The sequence below is a fragment of the Ovis aries genome, chromosome 21 (assembly GCF_016772045.2).
Source record: "Ovis aries strain OAR_USU_Benz2616 breed Rambouillet chromosome 21, ARS-UI_Ramb_v3.0, whole genome shotgun sequence".
In the NCBI taxonomy this organism is placed as follows: Eukaryota; Metazoa; Chordata; class Mammalia; order Artiodactyla; family Bovidae; genus Ovis; species Ovis aries.
This window is the reverse complement of record NC_056074.1, coordinates 42,523,226-42,540,114: the sequence shown is the minus strand read 5'-3', so window position 1 is coordinate 42,540,114 and position 16,889 is coordinate 42,523,226. Positions and strand designations below refer to the sequence as shown.

At 46.0% G+C, this 16,889-nt stretch overlaps 1 protein-coding gene across 1 annotated transcript in view; it reads left to right on the top strand.

The window, feature by feature from the left end:
• TESMIN (testis expressed metallothionein like protein) overlaps positions 1 to 16,889 on the top strand; it is a 43,905-nt gene that overhangs the window by 11,288 nt on the left and 15,728 nt on the right. The window contains exons 4-6 of the mRNA XM_004019728.6: positions 1,194 to 1,314; positions 3,145 to 3,221; positions 6,047 to 6,141. Coding sequence (XP_004019777.3) covers positions 1,194 to 1,314; positions 3,145 to 3,221; positions 6,047 to 6,141 — 293 coding nt within the window. The remainder of the gene's footprint in view (positions 1 to 1,193; positions 1,315 to 3,144; positions 3,222 to 6,046; positions 6,142 to 16,889) is intronic.

Here is a 16,889-nt window from a genome sequence, read left to right as displayed (position 1 = left end):
CTGAATAATGTTAGAATGCTCACAGAAGGGACAGGATTGTGTCCCTCAGGAGTCCAGAATTGTGCAATAGGCAGAGGCCTGGACAGTCCACTCAGCCTGTCTGTGCACCTGCACGTGTGTGGCTGTAATTATCCTCTAAATACAAATAAAATAGCAATGGAACATGATGCTGGCCTCTTATCCTGTGTCAGGATGATCTGAAGGTGTGAGCTGCTGATCAGCACCTCATTAATACAGGCTGTATGTGTGTTATTTTGGTAACACTGATCCTTTAAGCTTATTTGGGTTTTCCTGTCTAGGAAACCCAAAGGCAGCCTAACGACAGAAACCATAGTTTCTCTGGGCATCTGTGATTTGACCATCAGAATTAGAAGCTGTGTGCAGTGGGAGACAGTGACTTCTCTCACCTTCATGTCCATGCTACATTGTCATGGACGGGGCTGCCCACAGGGAGGGCTGAGTCCATGCTTGGCTTGACTGGTGTGGTCGCCTGGCTGACTCGCCAGGCTTGCTGAGGACTTATATATGGTCAGAATCCAACTAGGTGATCTGAGGGTGCTGGTTAGGCCCAGAAAGATTGACATGGTTTCTTAGAATTTTCCAATACTTGGATTAAACTTTCTAAACTGTACTTGTAGGAAATGAAATAAATGGGTATCTTAAAAACACATTAGATGTTGAATAGTAACATGTGCATGTGGCAGGAGAGAATAACTGTCATAAAATTAAAGATTATTCTAAGTAGTTGACCAGCTACAGAGGTGGAGTCAGGGGGACAAAGCCCTTCATATCGTTAACTGGATTCCAGTGGGGCCAGGTTGGGCAAATCAGCACCCTCTCTCCATTCCTGAAGACCGTGGAGTACATGGATGGGCGGACAGAAGCTCTGGCTCGTAGTCACCTGTTCCCTACCCTAAACCTATACCTGTAGAGAAAGGCGTGAGCAGGAGCTTCTCTTTAACACACTGAACACATCTCACAAGACATTTCCCCGGGGAACTTTCTTGCCTTGTGGTCCCTCCAGAGAGCATGTTATTGTAGAGTAAAAAAGTGAGAATATATCTCTAGTTTACCATTTTCCATTAAAACTTAAATTGTGGATTAAAACTGTGTTCTTGGATTTAAGTTTACTTAGATTCATATTACTGGATATCTCTTTAAAAATGAAGCCTGATCATTATTTTTCATTTTAGGTGATATGTCAGTTGAAAGGGGGTACACAAATGCTGTGTATAGACAACTCCGGCACAAGAGAACTAAAAGCACTTCATCTGGTTCCTCAGTATCAAGACCAAAATAATTATCTACAGTCAGGTACAAAGTAAATTAATAGAAAAATATGTCCTATATCACACGGAAGTTGGTAAGTGAATATGTTTGTGAATATGTATGTAGAGTGAAAGTGAAATAGGCAGTTAGGCAATTTGGCAACCCCTACAGCCCGTATTAGAGAGTTAAGACTAGAAAAATATATCTTTATAGGTTAATTTGTGTACATTGCTCTGACTATCCCAAATTCACAGATAGCTGTCCTCTCCTTCTGCTAGCTGCAGAGAGCTTTGTGATCCTAACAGGCAACTACTCGTACCCATGAGTGGTGTGGCCAGAGGTAACTGGGTTGAAACAAACTTTCCCAGATTAGGCAGGGGGTTGACTGTTCAGATGGGGCAAAAATTATACACATTCTAATGTAAATGTTTTAATGCAATCAAGGAGAACCACCACTCTGCTTTAATCATCATGAGTTCTGAAATAACTATCAAATGCTGACTTATCTGCCATTGATTTATTCAGAAACTTCTTTAAACTGGTGCAATAATAATAAATAATCTATAACTACTTGATTACCATCAAATGACTTATGAATGATTAAAGGAAGATCAAATGACATAGTTTTAAGATTGTGTTTACAAAAGTTAGACACTAATACTCAAAAACTGGGCATCTGTGTGTAGTATGTACATAATTGTGTTACCGTAAAGCTTGAATTAACCAGAATATTTCATTATCATATGATTTACTGACCTTGTCATAATTTAAGTCAATATTAAGTCCTGATGCCATTTCAGTGAGCCTTTGGAGCCCAGGGCAAAAAAGACAGAATGTGACTCCTGTTCCATCCTGATAGTCTCCTTACCCAGGGCCAGATAACATGCTTCTAAGGCATTTACTTTTCTATGATGCAAAGAGCCTCCAGGAGCACTTTGCTGCACACCAGCCATGGGTTTTCTGGCTCTGGTCCCTGTGGGTTAGAGCTTCCTCTGATCCTCTGCACAGGCAGAGAAGGTTTCTTTCCCAATTCCCTTCCTTCTGGAACACGACAGAATCCTAATGCCTTAGGTCATCCCCAGAAGGAAGATTTACATAATGCTCTCCTCATCTATTTCCTTGTCATATCATCAGAACTGCTCAGCCCCCGGCCTAGTTTCCTTTGTCACTGTGAACACATTAAATATCACCATGAAATGGATGCATTCAGTTACGAAAATCTCAAGGAAACACCACTCAGAGGAGGCACAAGCCTTCAGTAGGTGGGCGATCAGGAGACTTCTCCTGTCACTCCAATTCAAACATGGAATTTCACAGGGACCGTAGTGTCTCACGGGTGCTCTTCATGGCGCGCTTAGGCCAAAGAAATACATTATCGGTTCCAATCTTAAGCAGTTTGCTCCCGATAGCCTAACGAGTATTTACATCCCAGTAAATTAGTATCTGAGGAAGAACACACAGAAACTGAAAGTAGTTGGTGTATCATCCTACAGGTGGCGCTGTGCTCTCTTTGAAAATGTGAGTATCTAGTGCCTCCCTGGTGAGTGCTGCAGCACCCGAGGGCACCGTGGCCCAGACTTTAGGAACCTGGGCACTGACAACATGTTTTAGCATAACATCCCTGGAAGCTCAAGTAAAGTAGCAGTATGACAAAGAAAAAAGGTGTCATAAGTAAAAACAAGCAAACAAAAAAAACCAAGCTGAAAACATTGACCAGAAAGGTATTATAGAAAACATAAATAGGATCAAGAGACGTGTAAATGACTTTGCGCGTGTTAAATTCATGATACATGATCATTTTTGTACTTTCTTCCATGTGCAAGTGGAAAAGGAACAATATATGCTATCAATTAATTGTAACTGTCTTCCTTACAGATGTCCCTAAACCCATGACTACTTTAGTAGGAAGATTTTTGCCAGTACCAGCAAAATTAAATCTCATTACACAACAAGTGAGTTATTGCTTTAATTAAAAAAATACAATAGGGTATTATTGTCTCTTGAACTTTCAATTGTTTAAGTTTGAATTACTCAGAAAGCATATTTATCCTCTGTTTTACAATCAGTGGTTAAACCAAGTATCCAACACCTTCACCCCGTGTTAGGCGGTGGCAGTTAGACTGGGAGCGAGTCTAAAACCTGCTTCTCTGCCGGCTCTGTGAGACAACCTGGCCCTTCCCGTGGCCTCTGGACCCCGGCTCTGCCCCATTTGCTGAATGTGTCCTTTGTGGTCCTGACATCCATCAGCACGTACTCCTCACTTGGTCTAGAATATTTATTTCCCACCTTTGTCCATATCAGGAAAATGCTCTTTAGTTTAAAATACTTTTATGATTACACCATAATGTGCATAGATTAAATATAAGACAAATGCACTCTTTTCCTTAAGTCTTGATGTAAAATGTCCCCTCTCCAGAAGAGCCTTCCGTACGTCCCCAGTGTAGACGGCCCCTCACTGCCACAGTACCTGTTTGACTCTCTGCGCACAGGTACTGTCTTGTGTTCTTCAGTTTGTTTGTTTGCCTGTATCCACCCACAGGAATACAAGCTCCATAGAGCAGAGATCTTGCAATTCTTGGTTATATCTGTGGACTGAGGGCTGGAGCAAAGCTAACATGTATCAGGCCTTCATAGAGGGTGGCCTTCAATAGGGCAGCATGCCTGAGCACTTGGGTTACATCAGTGAGCCAGTGTTCAGTGAACCCCCTAAAACAAATCAAAGCAGAACAGATGACTGCCCTCCCCCCCCGCAGTTTACACTTCAGTGTGGGAGACAGACAATAAGCGAACCTAGTAAATAAATAAATTATACTGCATGCTAGGAGAGCAGAGGAGGGGCACTGGAGGCAGGGGTTTGGGGAGGAGGAAGGCAGGTGGCAAGTGTAAGCACGGTGGTCAGTGTTGGCGCCACTGAGAAGGTGACACTCAAGCGAAGTCTAGAGAGGAAGAGGTGAGCCATGTGACTGTCATGTGGAAGAGCCTTTCAGGCACGGGGCAGAGCACGCAGAGTATGGGTCCAGCAGGCTGTGGAGACAGTCAGGAGGCCGACGGGGCAGGGGTGGAGCAAGCGAGGGGAGAGCAGGAGGAAGCGGAATGCGACAGAATTCATCTTACTTAAAAGACATCTCTTTTTCTCTGCTTTACTTTGAGACTAAATAAATAAGCAAAAGAGAAAGGGAGAAATTATATTGGGTTTATTCTGAGAATCGTCTCAACCTCAAGAACTGTGAAATCACTTCCTCAAAAGAAGGCAAAAGTCCAGAGAAGTCTACTCCTCATGGACTGCCACGAGGAGATGCGGGCCCAATAATTGGGTGTCTGGGTGACTGTAAAGGAAACAGTTGCAGTCACTGGTGAACACTTCCCTCTGGCAAAGCCGGGGAGAGGAACACAGAGCCTCCCAGCTCTCGCAAGACCCACGGGGGTGGTTCTGGTGGTGACTCCCCTGTGAGACTGTGGTGGGGATTTGTAATGAACGAGTTGGACCCTGGGTGGTTTCTCAGTGTCTTCAGGCCCCATCAGGGAATGATTACACACAATGATAAAAGAAGCAGAAGAGAGAAAAGGAAGATAGATAAATTGTGTTTTCCCAAGATCATGCTTCTTTTTTTTTGGCTGCACCGAGTGGCTTGTGGGATTTTAGTTTCCTGAAAGCGAAGTCGCTCGGTCGTGTCTGACTCTTTGCGACCCCGTGGACTGCAGCCCACCAGGCTCCTCCGTCCATGGGATTCGCCAGGCAAGAGTACTGGAGTGGGGTGCCATTTCCTTCTCCAGGGGATCTTCCCAACCTAGGGATCGAACTCGGGTCTCCCACATTGTAGGCAGACGCTTTACCATCTGAGCCACCAAGGAAGTTCCCTGACCAGGACTCAAACCCAGGTCTTTAGCAGTGAAAGTACAGAGTCCTAACCACCAGACTGCCAGGAAATTCCAAAACTGTGTTTCTTAAATAAAGCTTATTTTTAAATTTGAAGTTTTCAGGGAGGAAGGGACAGGATAGGATGTTTGTGTATACACAAATAATTTCAAAATCTAAACTTATTCAACAGTTGAAATTTCTTCAAGCTTCTTTTAAGATAATAAAGGTCAGTGTTGCTTTTGCTACGCTCTCCTTTCCTGTAAGCCATGTGAATGGATAACATACAATAAAAGAGCGTGAGAACCAAGAAGGCAAAGGACATGGGTACTGCAGAGTAGGACACTGGTTTTGAATTTGTTAAAACTGATTACAAAATTTTTTATGATTAGATGAAAAAGTAATGGTTGCCAATGAGATTTCAAATGTCAAGATCTCTTGTGTTATACTAAGAACATAATAATAATTAAAGAACATGTTTAGTTTATAGAAATATGTTATTGAATTTATTTCCGAGTTTGTAGTTCATAAAAGTGAAAAAGACGTCCATTGTAGTAACACTGGGCAACCGACTGACAGCCCTATGAGCTGCTTGTCAGCTGGTAGATGGCTTGGCCCTGAATCCTTGGCCTGCCTCAGTCTTTGACCACAGTCAGGCTTTCTCGCCCCAGGGCATCCTGTGGTCTGGTGGGTGAGGTGAATGGGGCTGGACTCCTCTCCCTTCTACTGAAACCCTTGGCTGGAACCTGCTCAGGCGTTAGCAGAACCATGGTGATAACAAGGCCTGGATGTTGTTGTAAAGGGATCGTGGTATAAACCTCCAGAAGAAAATCACTTTTGTCTGTACCTGGGGGGGGGAGGTATAATAAACTTTAAAAATGTATACTAATTCAAATTATGCTTGCCTTTGACTTTACACAGCTTGACAGTGGAGCCTTACCATCTGCAATCAGCGGGCCTGCTTTCCCCTCAGGATCAACTCTTCCAGGACCACCACCAAAAATAACTTTGGCTGGGTAAGAATTAAAAGCAACTGTCACTGTAATGTAAGAGTTTAAGAGGCTCTGGGGAACGTTTGTGATTTTCTTCTGAGTTTAAAGTCAGCTTCACCTGCAAACCTTCACGACTTCTAAAAGAGGACTCCGCGTTCAGCAGGGCACTAACAGTACCGCTGTGAGTGCCTGGTTTGCGGTTGCTTGAAAGCCTGGTCTGTAACCTCCATTTACTTACACTCTCTGCCCACTGCCCAGTATCAGTGTTTCGGAGGTTTGCTGCCGATCCCAGCTGTCTTGAGAGCACATCGGCTTAAACCGGGCTGCTCTGTTTCTTTTTTGCTGCCATCAGCACAGGCGATGGTGTGGCAGTCACTTAACGCTGACCGCAGTCTCCGTGCCTCTATGGCAGCCTCTGCCCGCTGCCTTTGCTCACGTTCGATGACAGGGTCCAAGGGTCCAAGGCACATGGTCTACAGGTGGACATGGCTGCGCTTCTCTGGGACCTTGTCTGGACATTTTAAAATCATGTCTATAACTGTAACTAATTAAACTAACCAAGCTGGTTGAAACTTTCTTGAGTTCACACTCACGTGCTGTCAGTGAATAGAGCAGCCCTCTTTGTTCATGGAGCCATTTAGTTGGTTATGGAGGGCCACCTCTTCCTGCCTCCAGAAGTTGGGGCACACAGCCTAATGAAAAAGTACATTTGAGGGCCTGAAAGAAGTCAGGCCAGCAATTTAGGAAATGTGGGCTGGTCTCTAGTGCCCCCAGCCTCCCGCAGTGTCTGCCTTTAGGCACATCTTCACTGTGACTTTGATGAGGGTGAGGAGAGCCTTCGGGGCCGTGTGAGAGGCTTAGCTGAGCCGCTAGGTGGAGTTCTGGTGGCCCGGTGGGATGCAGTCAACACAGACCTCTGCGTCGTCGCTGGAGAATGTCAGTTGCTCGCATGATTTGCTGCTTCGGTCGTAGCAGTTGGTCGTGGAGCTGGTTGTAATTCTGTGCCACCTCAGTTGTTGACTCTCATCTAATTTGACTGACTAAGACTACGGCAGCCATTCTCCTGGCTTCACTATCTTGGCATGATGGGTCAGCGGTTGCTGTTTGACTGGTTCTGTAATCATGGCTCCTAATGTTTGTGGACAAAACTCTGTGAGCAGCTTCTAGATTTGCTGATGGGATTACCTCTTTGGTGACGCCATATGACCCAGGATTTTCAGATTCTGAGGATACGCACTTTACCTTGCTTGCAGTCTGGGAGCATCCAGCCCATGGTTTTGCACGCTGTGTGCTCTAGCCTGTTACCGGATCCACGGGCATTTGGTGCTTCCGGTGCTCTCTTTCAGGTGTGGCTCTCGTAGTCGAGTGCCGTTTGGCGTTTCTCTGTATTGCAGCTGATGCGCTTTCCCACAGGAGCAGCAACGAGGGAACTCATTCAGCGCATTCCCCTTATTCCCACCCTCCCCCGCCTTCTTCCCGGTCTCTAAAGGTTTTCTGTGTTGTGAAGTAATTATGCAGGCCATAAAATATTTTTCTATTATAAATGATGTGCCAGGAAGGTTTGCCAGGAACAACATGAGCTTTGTTTTTGTATTTTTTGCTGCAAATAATTACTTGATTTGATGTCATGCCACTGAATCACCCAGATGATCATTATCTCTACATCCACAGCACTGATGGCATACTGGACTCTCTACCAACTTGGTATTGTTGGTGAGGAAGCTGTCAGAAAACCATTTGCTGGCTGTTTCATTCTGTATGAGTTCCCAACCATGACTAATTTGCTAGACCTCTTTAGATGCTTTGTTAGGCTTTTTTTTTTTTTTTTTTAACTTTCACCAGACCGCAAGGTTAACCTAGGTGCAAAGACATGAGAAAGGATATTCTGTCAGCCCATATGGTGTAAACATCCTGAGATAGATGACTTAGATGCAGGCCAGCTTGAGCCTTACAGCAAGCAGTCCATATGGGTGAATTGACTCAGTCACCATTCTTGGCATATAGGTGGTGAACTGGCTGACTTATTAAGTAGCTTATCATATGAATAAAAATTCATGTCCTGTCACTCTGCACGGCTTTAACAATCAAATTGTCCATCAGACGTCACTGTGAATTCTGATGTGTCCCTGATGTCTTTATTTTTGGTAACATACTGAAAATTATAAAATTCACGAGTCTGCTTCTCTGGAAATTTTTTCCTAAAGATGAGGTCATATCTCACTGTGGTACAGTCTGTTTATAATGCTTTTCTGAGGCAGAGTTGTCCAGATCTGCTCTAGCCCTTTAATTTTCAGGTTGGCATGGAAGAGTAGTCACATATTATTAATATTAGAGCCATGGAAGGTTTTTTTTTTTTTCCAGTTTAATCCACTGCAATGAACTTGTCCCTTTACTGTCTCTTCAGGCACTCTTTGCTCATCCCTGATGTGGTGTCTTTGCTTGTGCTGTTATTTCAACTGAAACATCCTTTTGATGAATAACAAAAAAACTTCACACCCTTGAAAGTCAATGTCAAGTTCTACTTCTTTCAGGAGTAGTTTGTTTTGTTTTTTTCATCTCTATTAAACTGTCCTCAAATTTTATATCATTTATAATCTATATCACATAATTTGATAGTTGATTATATAATATCTTTTGTTCTCTAATTTTTCAATTGTATATAGCTCATGTCCCAAATTATTTGGTGGATTCCTCTAGAAAAGGCAACGTAAATTAAAAGATATGTGTATATATGTATATTTTGGTATTTCCCTGAAGCACTTATGACAGTCCAGCCACAAAGTGATCTCATAGTCAGTGCCTGCTGGCACCTTCCTGCACTGTAGATACTCACGGAACTGTGCTCTCTCCTTCCACAATCACGGCAGGTCACCACTGGAGTGTCTCCATGGGCCCCTACTCCATTTTTAAAGAGAAGAGTTTTGGTTCCTCTGGACAGGTCGTGCCAGGCCACACCATGCCCCATTTTAGAGGCAAGGCCGAGGGCAAGAGTGGTGAAGTGGGTGCCCGTGTCCCCCTCCTCTGAGCAGCCCACCTCTGATCCAGGTTGGGGGACCAGGGGTAGTGTAGCCAGACCTGACAGGTGCAGGCACCCGTGAGGATAGAAGGCTGCCACTGTCCTCTCTATGAAGGGGAAAACTAGACTAGATGAAGAATCAGTTAGTAAAGACTCAACAACATATTGTGGGGAGATAGTCTTAAAAGTGGGAGACACCTCCAGAAGAAGCAACACACAGTAGCTCAGCCAGGAGTCAGGGACCGTTTACAACCAACAAGAGAGGACAGGGCTCCTGAAACAGAAACCGCCGGTGAGAAGAGAGGTGGAGGCCTGATGAGGGAAGCTTCCAGAGCATGGGGGCGGGGGCCTGAGCTGACGTTAGACTGACCTCCCCTGACTGAAGACAGCTGTGTGTGTGAGGGCGCAGCGCACAGCAGAGGGTGGCTCCTGTGCTCCGCAGGATGCCAGGGAGCTGTCAGCAAGACTGTGTGCCGAGCACTGCCATAGCTCCCGAGACCAAGACCAAGATGTGGTCTTAGAAGCAGCCAGTGCTACAGAGGCAACGCCTGTACACACAGTCTCGGGGAGCAGGAGGCTGAACTCGAGGGCCACGGGCCCAGGGCGGGAGAGCCCCGATCACAGCTGGTGTTTGGGCGTGTGTGCTCCTGCTCAACCCCGAGACCTACCCGCCGTCTCACAGTGCCGACATCCCAAGTCCCCTCAGGCAGCAGTGCTTCTGAGCAGCACTTGGGACCCTGCCCGTCTCTTGACCCGCAGTCGCCCTCAGGTTTAGTAGCGTCCAGCACACATTCACCTCTCCCGTTTGGACGGCCCTGAAAATGGCTTCTGGGCTAATCCCCAAAGGAGCAGTTAGGAGGGCAGTCCCCGATACCCACATGATAACATTCAAAACACATTTGATACTAGTGGTGATACTAGTCAGCTCTAACACAGCGGACGACGGTTTATCTGTTGTTTCTTTATTCTCTTCATTAGTGTTCTGATTTGAAAAATACAAAAATAAACATCTATTTGGTGTGGGGAGCCACACACAGTAGAGGTTTAAACAGATCCATGGAAGAAGCTTGGGGAAGGTCCAAGGCCCCAGTGATATGAAATACCTCTCCCTCCTCTGCTCCCCAAAACTGTGTGTGTCATAGTTGTAAAGAGCCAGCCTGCCAGTGCAGGAGACATAGAGATACAGGTTCAGTCTCTGGGTTGGGAAGATCCCCTGGAGAAGAGCATGGCAACCCACTCCAGTATCCTTGCCTGGAGAATCCCATGAACAGAGGAGCCTGACGGGCTACAGTCCATGGGGTCGTGAAGAGTCGGACATGACTGAGTGACTAACGCTTCCGCTTTCACTTTCCCTGGGGCCTGTGCCCTCGAGTTTGGCCATCTGCTCCCTGAGACTATGTGTGCGGGCTTGGGGAGGGGGCAGCAACAGGGTCTCTGGGCGTGCAGCTGGACCTGGCCAGGCCTGCTCCTCACATTGTGAATTTGCATGCCACTCCACCTTATGATCTGGCACTGATAAATGATACCTATAACTCTCTGGTGTTGAGATTTTCAGTCTTTGTTCAAAAACACCAGCTGCTTAGCTAATTCTCTTTTTAAAGAGTAATGATCTGAATACATTTTCTTTTTTAATCTTTATAGAGTAACTCTTAGTTCATTGGACACAAAGTCTAAAAAGCCATGTAACTGTACCAAATCCCAGTGTCTGAAATTGTAAGTAATCGCAAATCCTTCATTATTAAGTAGAAATAAGGTTGTTTAGAAGTCAGTAAGTGGAGCACGGTCCAGGCAAACATGAACGGCTAGTAGTGTACATGCTACAGTTAAGACTCAACAGCCGTGTCCTCACGCTCCTTGTAAACCAGAGCGACGAGAAACAGCGCTTAGTGCCTAAGCCTGGTTGGGGTCTTTCGGTATTATCTTGACCAACTAACTTAGTAAAAGACTCTGCCTGCGCCTCAAGTGGTGTGATTTTCTTGGATTTTGGTTTACATTCTCCAGCCCCTCCAACAAGTGCTAAACACTGCATTCTTGTTGAGCATTAACTGTAACATTTCCGCATCTTAGTTTTTAAAAGCTGGATGAATCGGTTTACTCTATATTGAATTCTTCTCAGAACAATTCTCCCCCAGGGATACCAGCTCCTGGGAGGCTCAGTCGGGGGGGTGGTAGGGCAGGCTGTGAAGCAGAATCCGGGCTGGGGTGGACTGTGTGGCTGGAGTAGGAGGTGGACCGGTCACCATGACTGGTGGCACCGTGCTCTTGAGCTCCCATCCCCCCCTGTCATGTGGAGATTCATTCGTGCAATCTGTCTGCTCTCAGCTTCTGCCCTGAGTGCCCGCCTAGCTCTAAGTTACGTGATGGAAGGGGAGAATACCGCCTTGTGCCGATGTCTAACAACCCTAACCACTGTCTCCACATGGTTTTTCCATTGCAGAGCTCCTGCTGAAGCCACTGAGAGCTCCATTGATGGGACAGTGATATGGGGGTGCAGAAGTGGGTAAAAATCCAGAAGTCTGTGAAACTTGGTTCACAAAACAAAACTGAACAAACAAATTGATTAAGTTAATGTTAAAATCTAGGGTTGCCTGTATGTAAATACTGAGTTGTCTTTGGTTTAGTCTGTGAACGCAAGTCCTATAGCTCTCTGAATGCTGGACACACCATGAGACTACTGATCAGGAACTCTAAAAATGCAGCTGGGTGAGGAGGAAGGAGGACAGAGGGAAAAGCCTGGACCATGTGATACTGTCAAGCCAGAGTGGCCAGCCCAGATGGAAACTTCTGATGTGGTAGAGGACGAGGTGGAAGAGACTAGAGTGGACAGAGCTGGGGGGTGAAGGGGTTCCTGTGGACAAGGGCTGCCATGCTGCCGGCTGGGTCGGCCCCTGAGTTGCCCATGAACCACCCATGAAGCCTAGAGCAAGGTGTACACTGACTGGGGACAGAGTGAGGCGGCTCCTAAGGACTTGGAAATAAGATGTCTCTAAGAAGGGTTTTTCCATGATCCAGTGGATGTTGGCAATTTGATCTCTGGTTCCTTTGCCTTTTCTAAAACCAGCTTGAACATCTGGAAGTTCACAGTTCACATATTACTGAAGCCTGGCTTGGAGAATTTTGAGCATTACTTTACTAGCGTGTGAGATGAGTACAATTGTGTGGTAGTTTGAGCATTCTTGGGCATTGTCTTTCTTTGGGACTGGAATGAAAACTGACTATGCCAAAGCCTTTGACTGTGTGGATCACAATAAACTGTGGAAAATTCTGAAAGAGATGGGAATACCAGACCACCTGACCTGCCTCTTGAGAAACCTGTATGCAGGTCAGGAAGCAACAGTTAGAACTGGACATGGAACAACAGACTGGCTCCAAATAGGAAGAGGAGTACGTCAAGGCTGTATATTGTCACCCTGCTTATTTAACTTATATGCAGAGTACATCAAGAGAAATGCTGGGCTGGAAGAAACACAAGCTATAATCAAGATTGCCGGGAGAAATATCAATAACCTCAGATATGCAGATGACACCACCCTTATGGCAGAAAGTGAAGAGGAGCTAAAAAGCCTCCTGATGAAAGTGAAAGAGGAGAGTGAAAAAGTTGGCTTAAAGCTCAACATTCAGAAAACAAAGATCATGGCATCTGGTCCCATCACTTCATGGGAAATAGATGGGGAAACAGTGGAAGCAGTGTCAGACTTTATGTTTTGGGCTCCAAAATCACTGCAGATGGTGACTGCAGCCATGAAATTAAAAGACACTTACTCCTTGGAAGGAAAGTTATGACCAACCTAGATAGAATATTGAAAAGCAGAGACATTACTTTGCCAGCAAAGGTCCATCTAGTCAAGGCTATGGTTTTTCCAGTAGTCATGTATGGATGTGAGAGTTGGACTGTGAAGAAAGCTGAGCGCTGAAGAATTGATGCTTTTGAACTGTGGTTTGGAGAAGACTCTTGAGAGTCCTTTGGACTTCAAGGAGATCCAACCAGTCCATCCTAAAGGAGATCAGTCCTGGGTGTTCATTGAAAGGACTGATGCTAAAGCTGAAACTCCAATACTTTGGCCACCTCATGCGAAGAGTTGACTCATTGGAAAAGACCCTGATGCTGGGAGGGATTGGGGGCAGGAGGAGAAGGGGATGACAGAGGATGAGATGGCTGGATGGCATCACTGACTCGATGGACATGAATTTGAGTAAATTCCGGGAGTTGGTGATGGACAGGGAGGCCTGGCGTGCTGCAATTCATGGGGTTGCAAAGAGTCGGACACGACTGAACTGAACTGAACTGAACTGAAGAAGGGTTAGTGAATAGCGAAGTCACTCAGTCGTGTCTGACTCTTTGCAACTCCATGGACTGTAGGCTCCTCTGTGCATGGGATTTTCCAGGCAATAGTCTTGGAGTGAATTGCCATTTCCTTCTCCAGGGGATCTTCCCAACCCAGGGATCAAACCCGGTCTCCCGCATTGTAGACAGATGCTTTACTGTCTGAGCCACCAAGCTGAAGTGAAGAAGGGTTACTTATTGATTACTTCATAATGGAAAGGCCCAAGAAATAGCTTCTTGCCTAGAAGCAGCTTTCCAGATTAGTCGGTGACTAACGTGCTAAGGAAAGATTTTATCACAAGGGGGCTTGGTCAGCATTGGAGCAAATGAAAAGGAGGTTCAGAGTGTTTGTGGTGCTGTCCCGGGAAGGTGTTGTGTCTGGGGGCTGCGGGGGCCGCCTACTCCAGAGAAGTGGGGTGCCGCACACAGGGGCTGTGCGGCCCTCCCAGTGTGTGCTGTGTCTCTGCACCTCTAAACTCACACGCATCTCCGATGAGCTTGCTTCCTCAGTAGCAGCATCCTGAGAAGCAGGGGCCCTGAATAAAGGCTGGGAACATGATAGGCACCGGAGGGGATGTTGTTTCCACCAAAAATTAACACATAGCACTCTGAACAGTTCATCTTTGGTTGGTTGGTATCAGTCTACCACTGAGAAAGCAATTATCTCCAGAAATACTGCTCTTGGAAAGGCTAGAGATGGGCATATTCAGCCCAGTGGGCCTTCTTAGTGAGATCTGTGCCCTTGTGCTGGGGGCAACACCACTCTGTGTCTCCGTGTGCCACAGGTACCTGTCCTGATGCCAGTCAGGGGTGGATTCAGCACTGTGGCTCCACTAGCAAGCGTGGCATCGGCACCAGTCGTAGCTCTTAGCTTCCTTTAGCTTTTCACTCCCCGCAGCTAAGTCATGTTCAAAGCAGTGAAATCTAATTTTCTTGGAGTCTATTTGTCCCACGTTGTTGGGAATCTCTCTTGGATAAATGTTAAGAGGGATTACTACTAACTGGCCATTAGTAAAGAGAAAACCACATTATGGTATTTTTAAAAAATCCGAGTGATGCATACCTGTGGGTAAAAATCAGTAAGTATATCTGAATACAATGGAGAGAACTGCATCATAATCCGCACCCCTCCCCCCTCCGCAGACTTCTCCCTAGAGGCCGCCACTTCAGTGACTTCTGTGTTCAGGCTTTCCGAACTTTGCCTCCAAGTCTGGAAAGATTATCTGCTGCCATCTTGCTGTGGGAGAGGAGGGGACACTCTACACTCAGCCCCCTCGGCTAGAGCCACCATTTTCAGTTCCTTTGCTGTTTACCCTTGAAACTCAAAAACCTTATACTTCAAAATTTTGTTTTTATTGTTGTTCAAAAGTTTTAAAGTGTTTGTAGCCAGGGATATGCTAGGATGCCAATGAACAAAGAATATATCATCTCAAGTCTTTTCAAGCACTACAACTAAAATTTTAGGATATAATGTGCCTGCGGGAAGTGAATGTACCACAGAGCATCATGGGTATTTTCTTGAATAGTACTGTCACTTTCTCGTTAAGGGACAGAGTGAGACCACCCACAGAGGGTTGGAACGTTGCTGTCTGCCAGCACTGAAGCAGTCTGTACCTCGAGGACAGTGTCTTTAACAGATGATGCATGGTGTTTCATAGCCAAGAGAGGGGCCACAAACCTCAGGTGAGGGCTGTAGACGTGGTTTCCTGGGCAGTGGCGAGAGTGGACTAAAGAAGGAGGACAATACAAACGCCTCCTGCAAGAATACCCAGACTGTGGACAGCACTGGTGAGACAGCATGAGCTCTTAGGAATGCGGCACACCCTGAGACACCATCACCCGCTCTCGCTCATCAACCTGCAGGCAGCTGGATTTTCTTCCACTGAAGACTGGAACCCTTATGTCCGTCCCAACTGACCCACCAAGTGGAGGAGCCTGAGACCAGAGAGGGAGATGTTTTCCAACTCTCATCTTGCGGTTGCCATTATAGCTGGTACCAGTGGGGCAGATCAGTCTAAGCTTCTTAGGAGGAAAAGTGATTCTGCTTAGAGGGGAGCCCACAGAGGTAACAGAAGGGAGTGGAATTTGGGTTGAGGGCCAAGGTATATGTCCTGGCCCTAGACATGGGTTTTGACCCTGTCTGACCCTTATTCTAACCCTGAGAGAGAACGTGTGGACTATCGAAAGCCTCATGGTGAGGAGGTCTGTGTCTTACTTACAGCTCTACCTCCAGCGTCCAGCGCAAGGCTGATGTCTACTGGGCACTTAATACACACGGCAGAAAATGAGCAGTGGCTTTTGTTGAACAGAAGTTTTCGATTTAATATAGTCAAAATTGTCACGTGTCTTTATTGTTACTGCCTTTGTGTGCCTTGTTTAAGAAATCTGGCCATATCCCAAGGTTAAATGATATACCATTAGACTATTTATAAAAGTTTAAAGGGTTGCTTTTTGTCATTGAGGCCTTAATGCACCTGGAATTTATTTTTGTGAATGGAAGTAGGTAGAAATTAATTTTTATCATATGTACAGTTAATTTTATAGCACCATTTATTGCAAAACCCTAATATGGTCACCCATCCATATGGTCTGCCAGCCATTCCCTGTCAGCGGTCAGAGTTTGAAGTACACATGTGGGTCTGGTTCTGGGTTCTTAATCCGGCTCCCTGCAAGGGTCCCACTTCTTAGTTGCAATGACTCATCTGTGAATTGCCTTCATCTTTGTATTTAAGCAATCATCTTGTCTGTAAAGTGTCTTTGATGGTGCCTTTCCCATTCTTTCCTTTTCCTTGCCTTGTGGTCTTAGCTAGGACCTCTACAGCTGGTGCGGGGTACTGCCTTGCTTGTTCCTTGTTCACAGGAACACTTCTAAAATTCCCTTACCTAAATTTTATTCCCTGAATAAGATATCTGCTGTAGGTTTTTGAGAAATGCTCTATAGTACACAGAGGACATGCCTAGACGCTGTAACAGACTCTGAACAACAAGCAGGGCTCTTGTGGAGGCTGGTCGGTGTCAGTGCCTCCGCCTCCTCCAGCAGCCGTCCTGCCATCCTCGAGTGACTCCGTTGTGTGGCCAAGAGGGCTGCCCCAGCCACCGGCTCGCCTTCCAGCCATGGGGAGAGGAAAGAGCAGGGTAAAGGCACACTCCCTACCTTCTAAGGCACAATCCGTGATCGCCACAGCCACTTCCACCCAACGTCCCTTGGCCAGAACCTAGTCGTGTGGTCAGACCATGTAGTGTAGGAAGCTGGGAAGTGAAGCGGAGTCAACCACATTCTCAGCTAGAGCTGTGGCAAGGGGCAGAGTGAGGGGGCGTGCGGGCTGTTTTCTGCTGCATGCCTGCCGCAAACTCAGAAAGTGTCCTTCTATGTATGCCTGGGTTCCTAAGTGGCTTTCTTTTTTAATTCTTAATATAAATGAGTGGTGAATT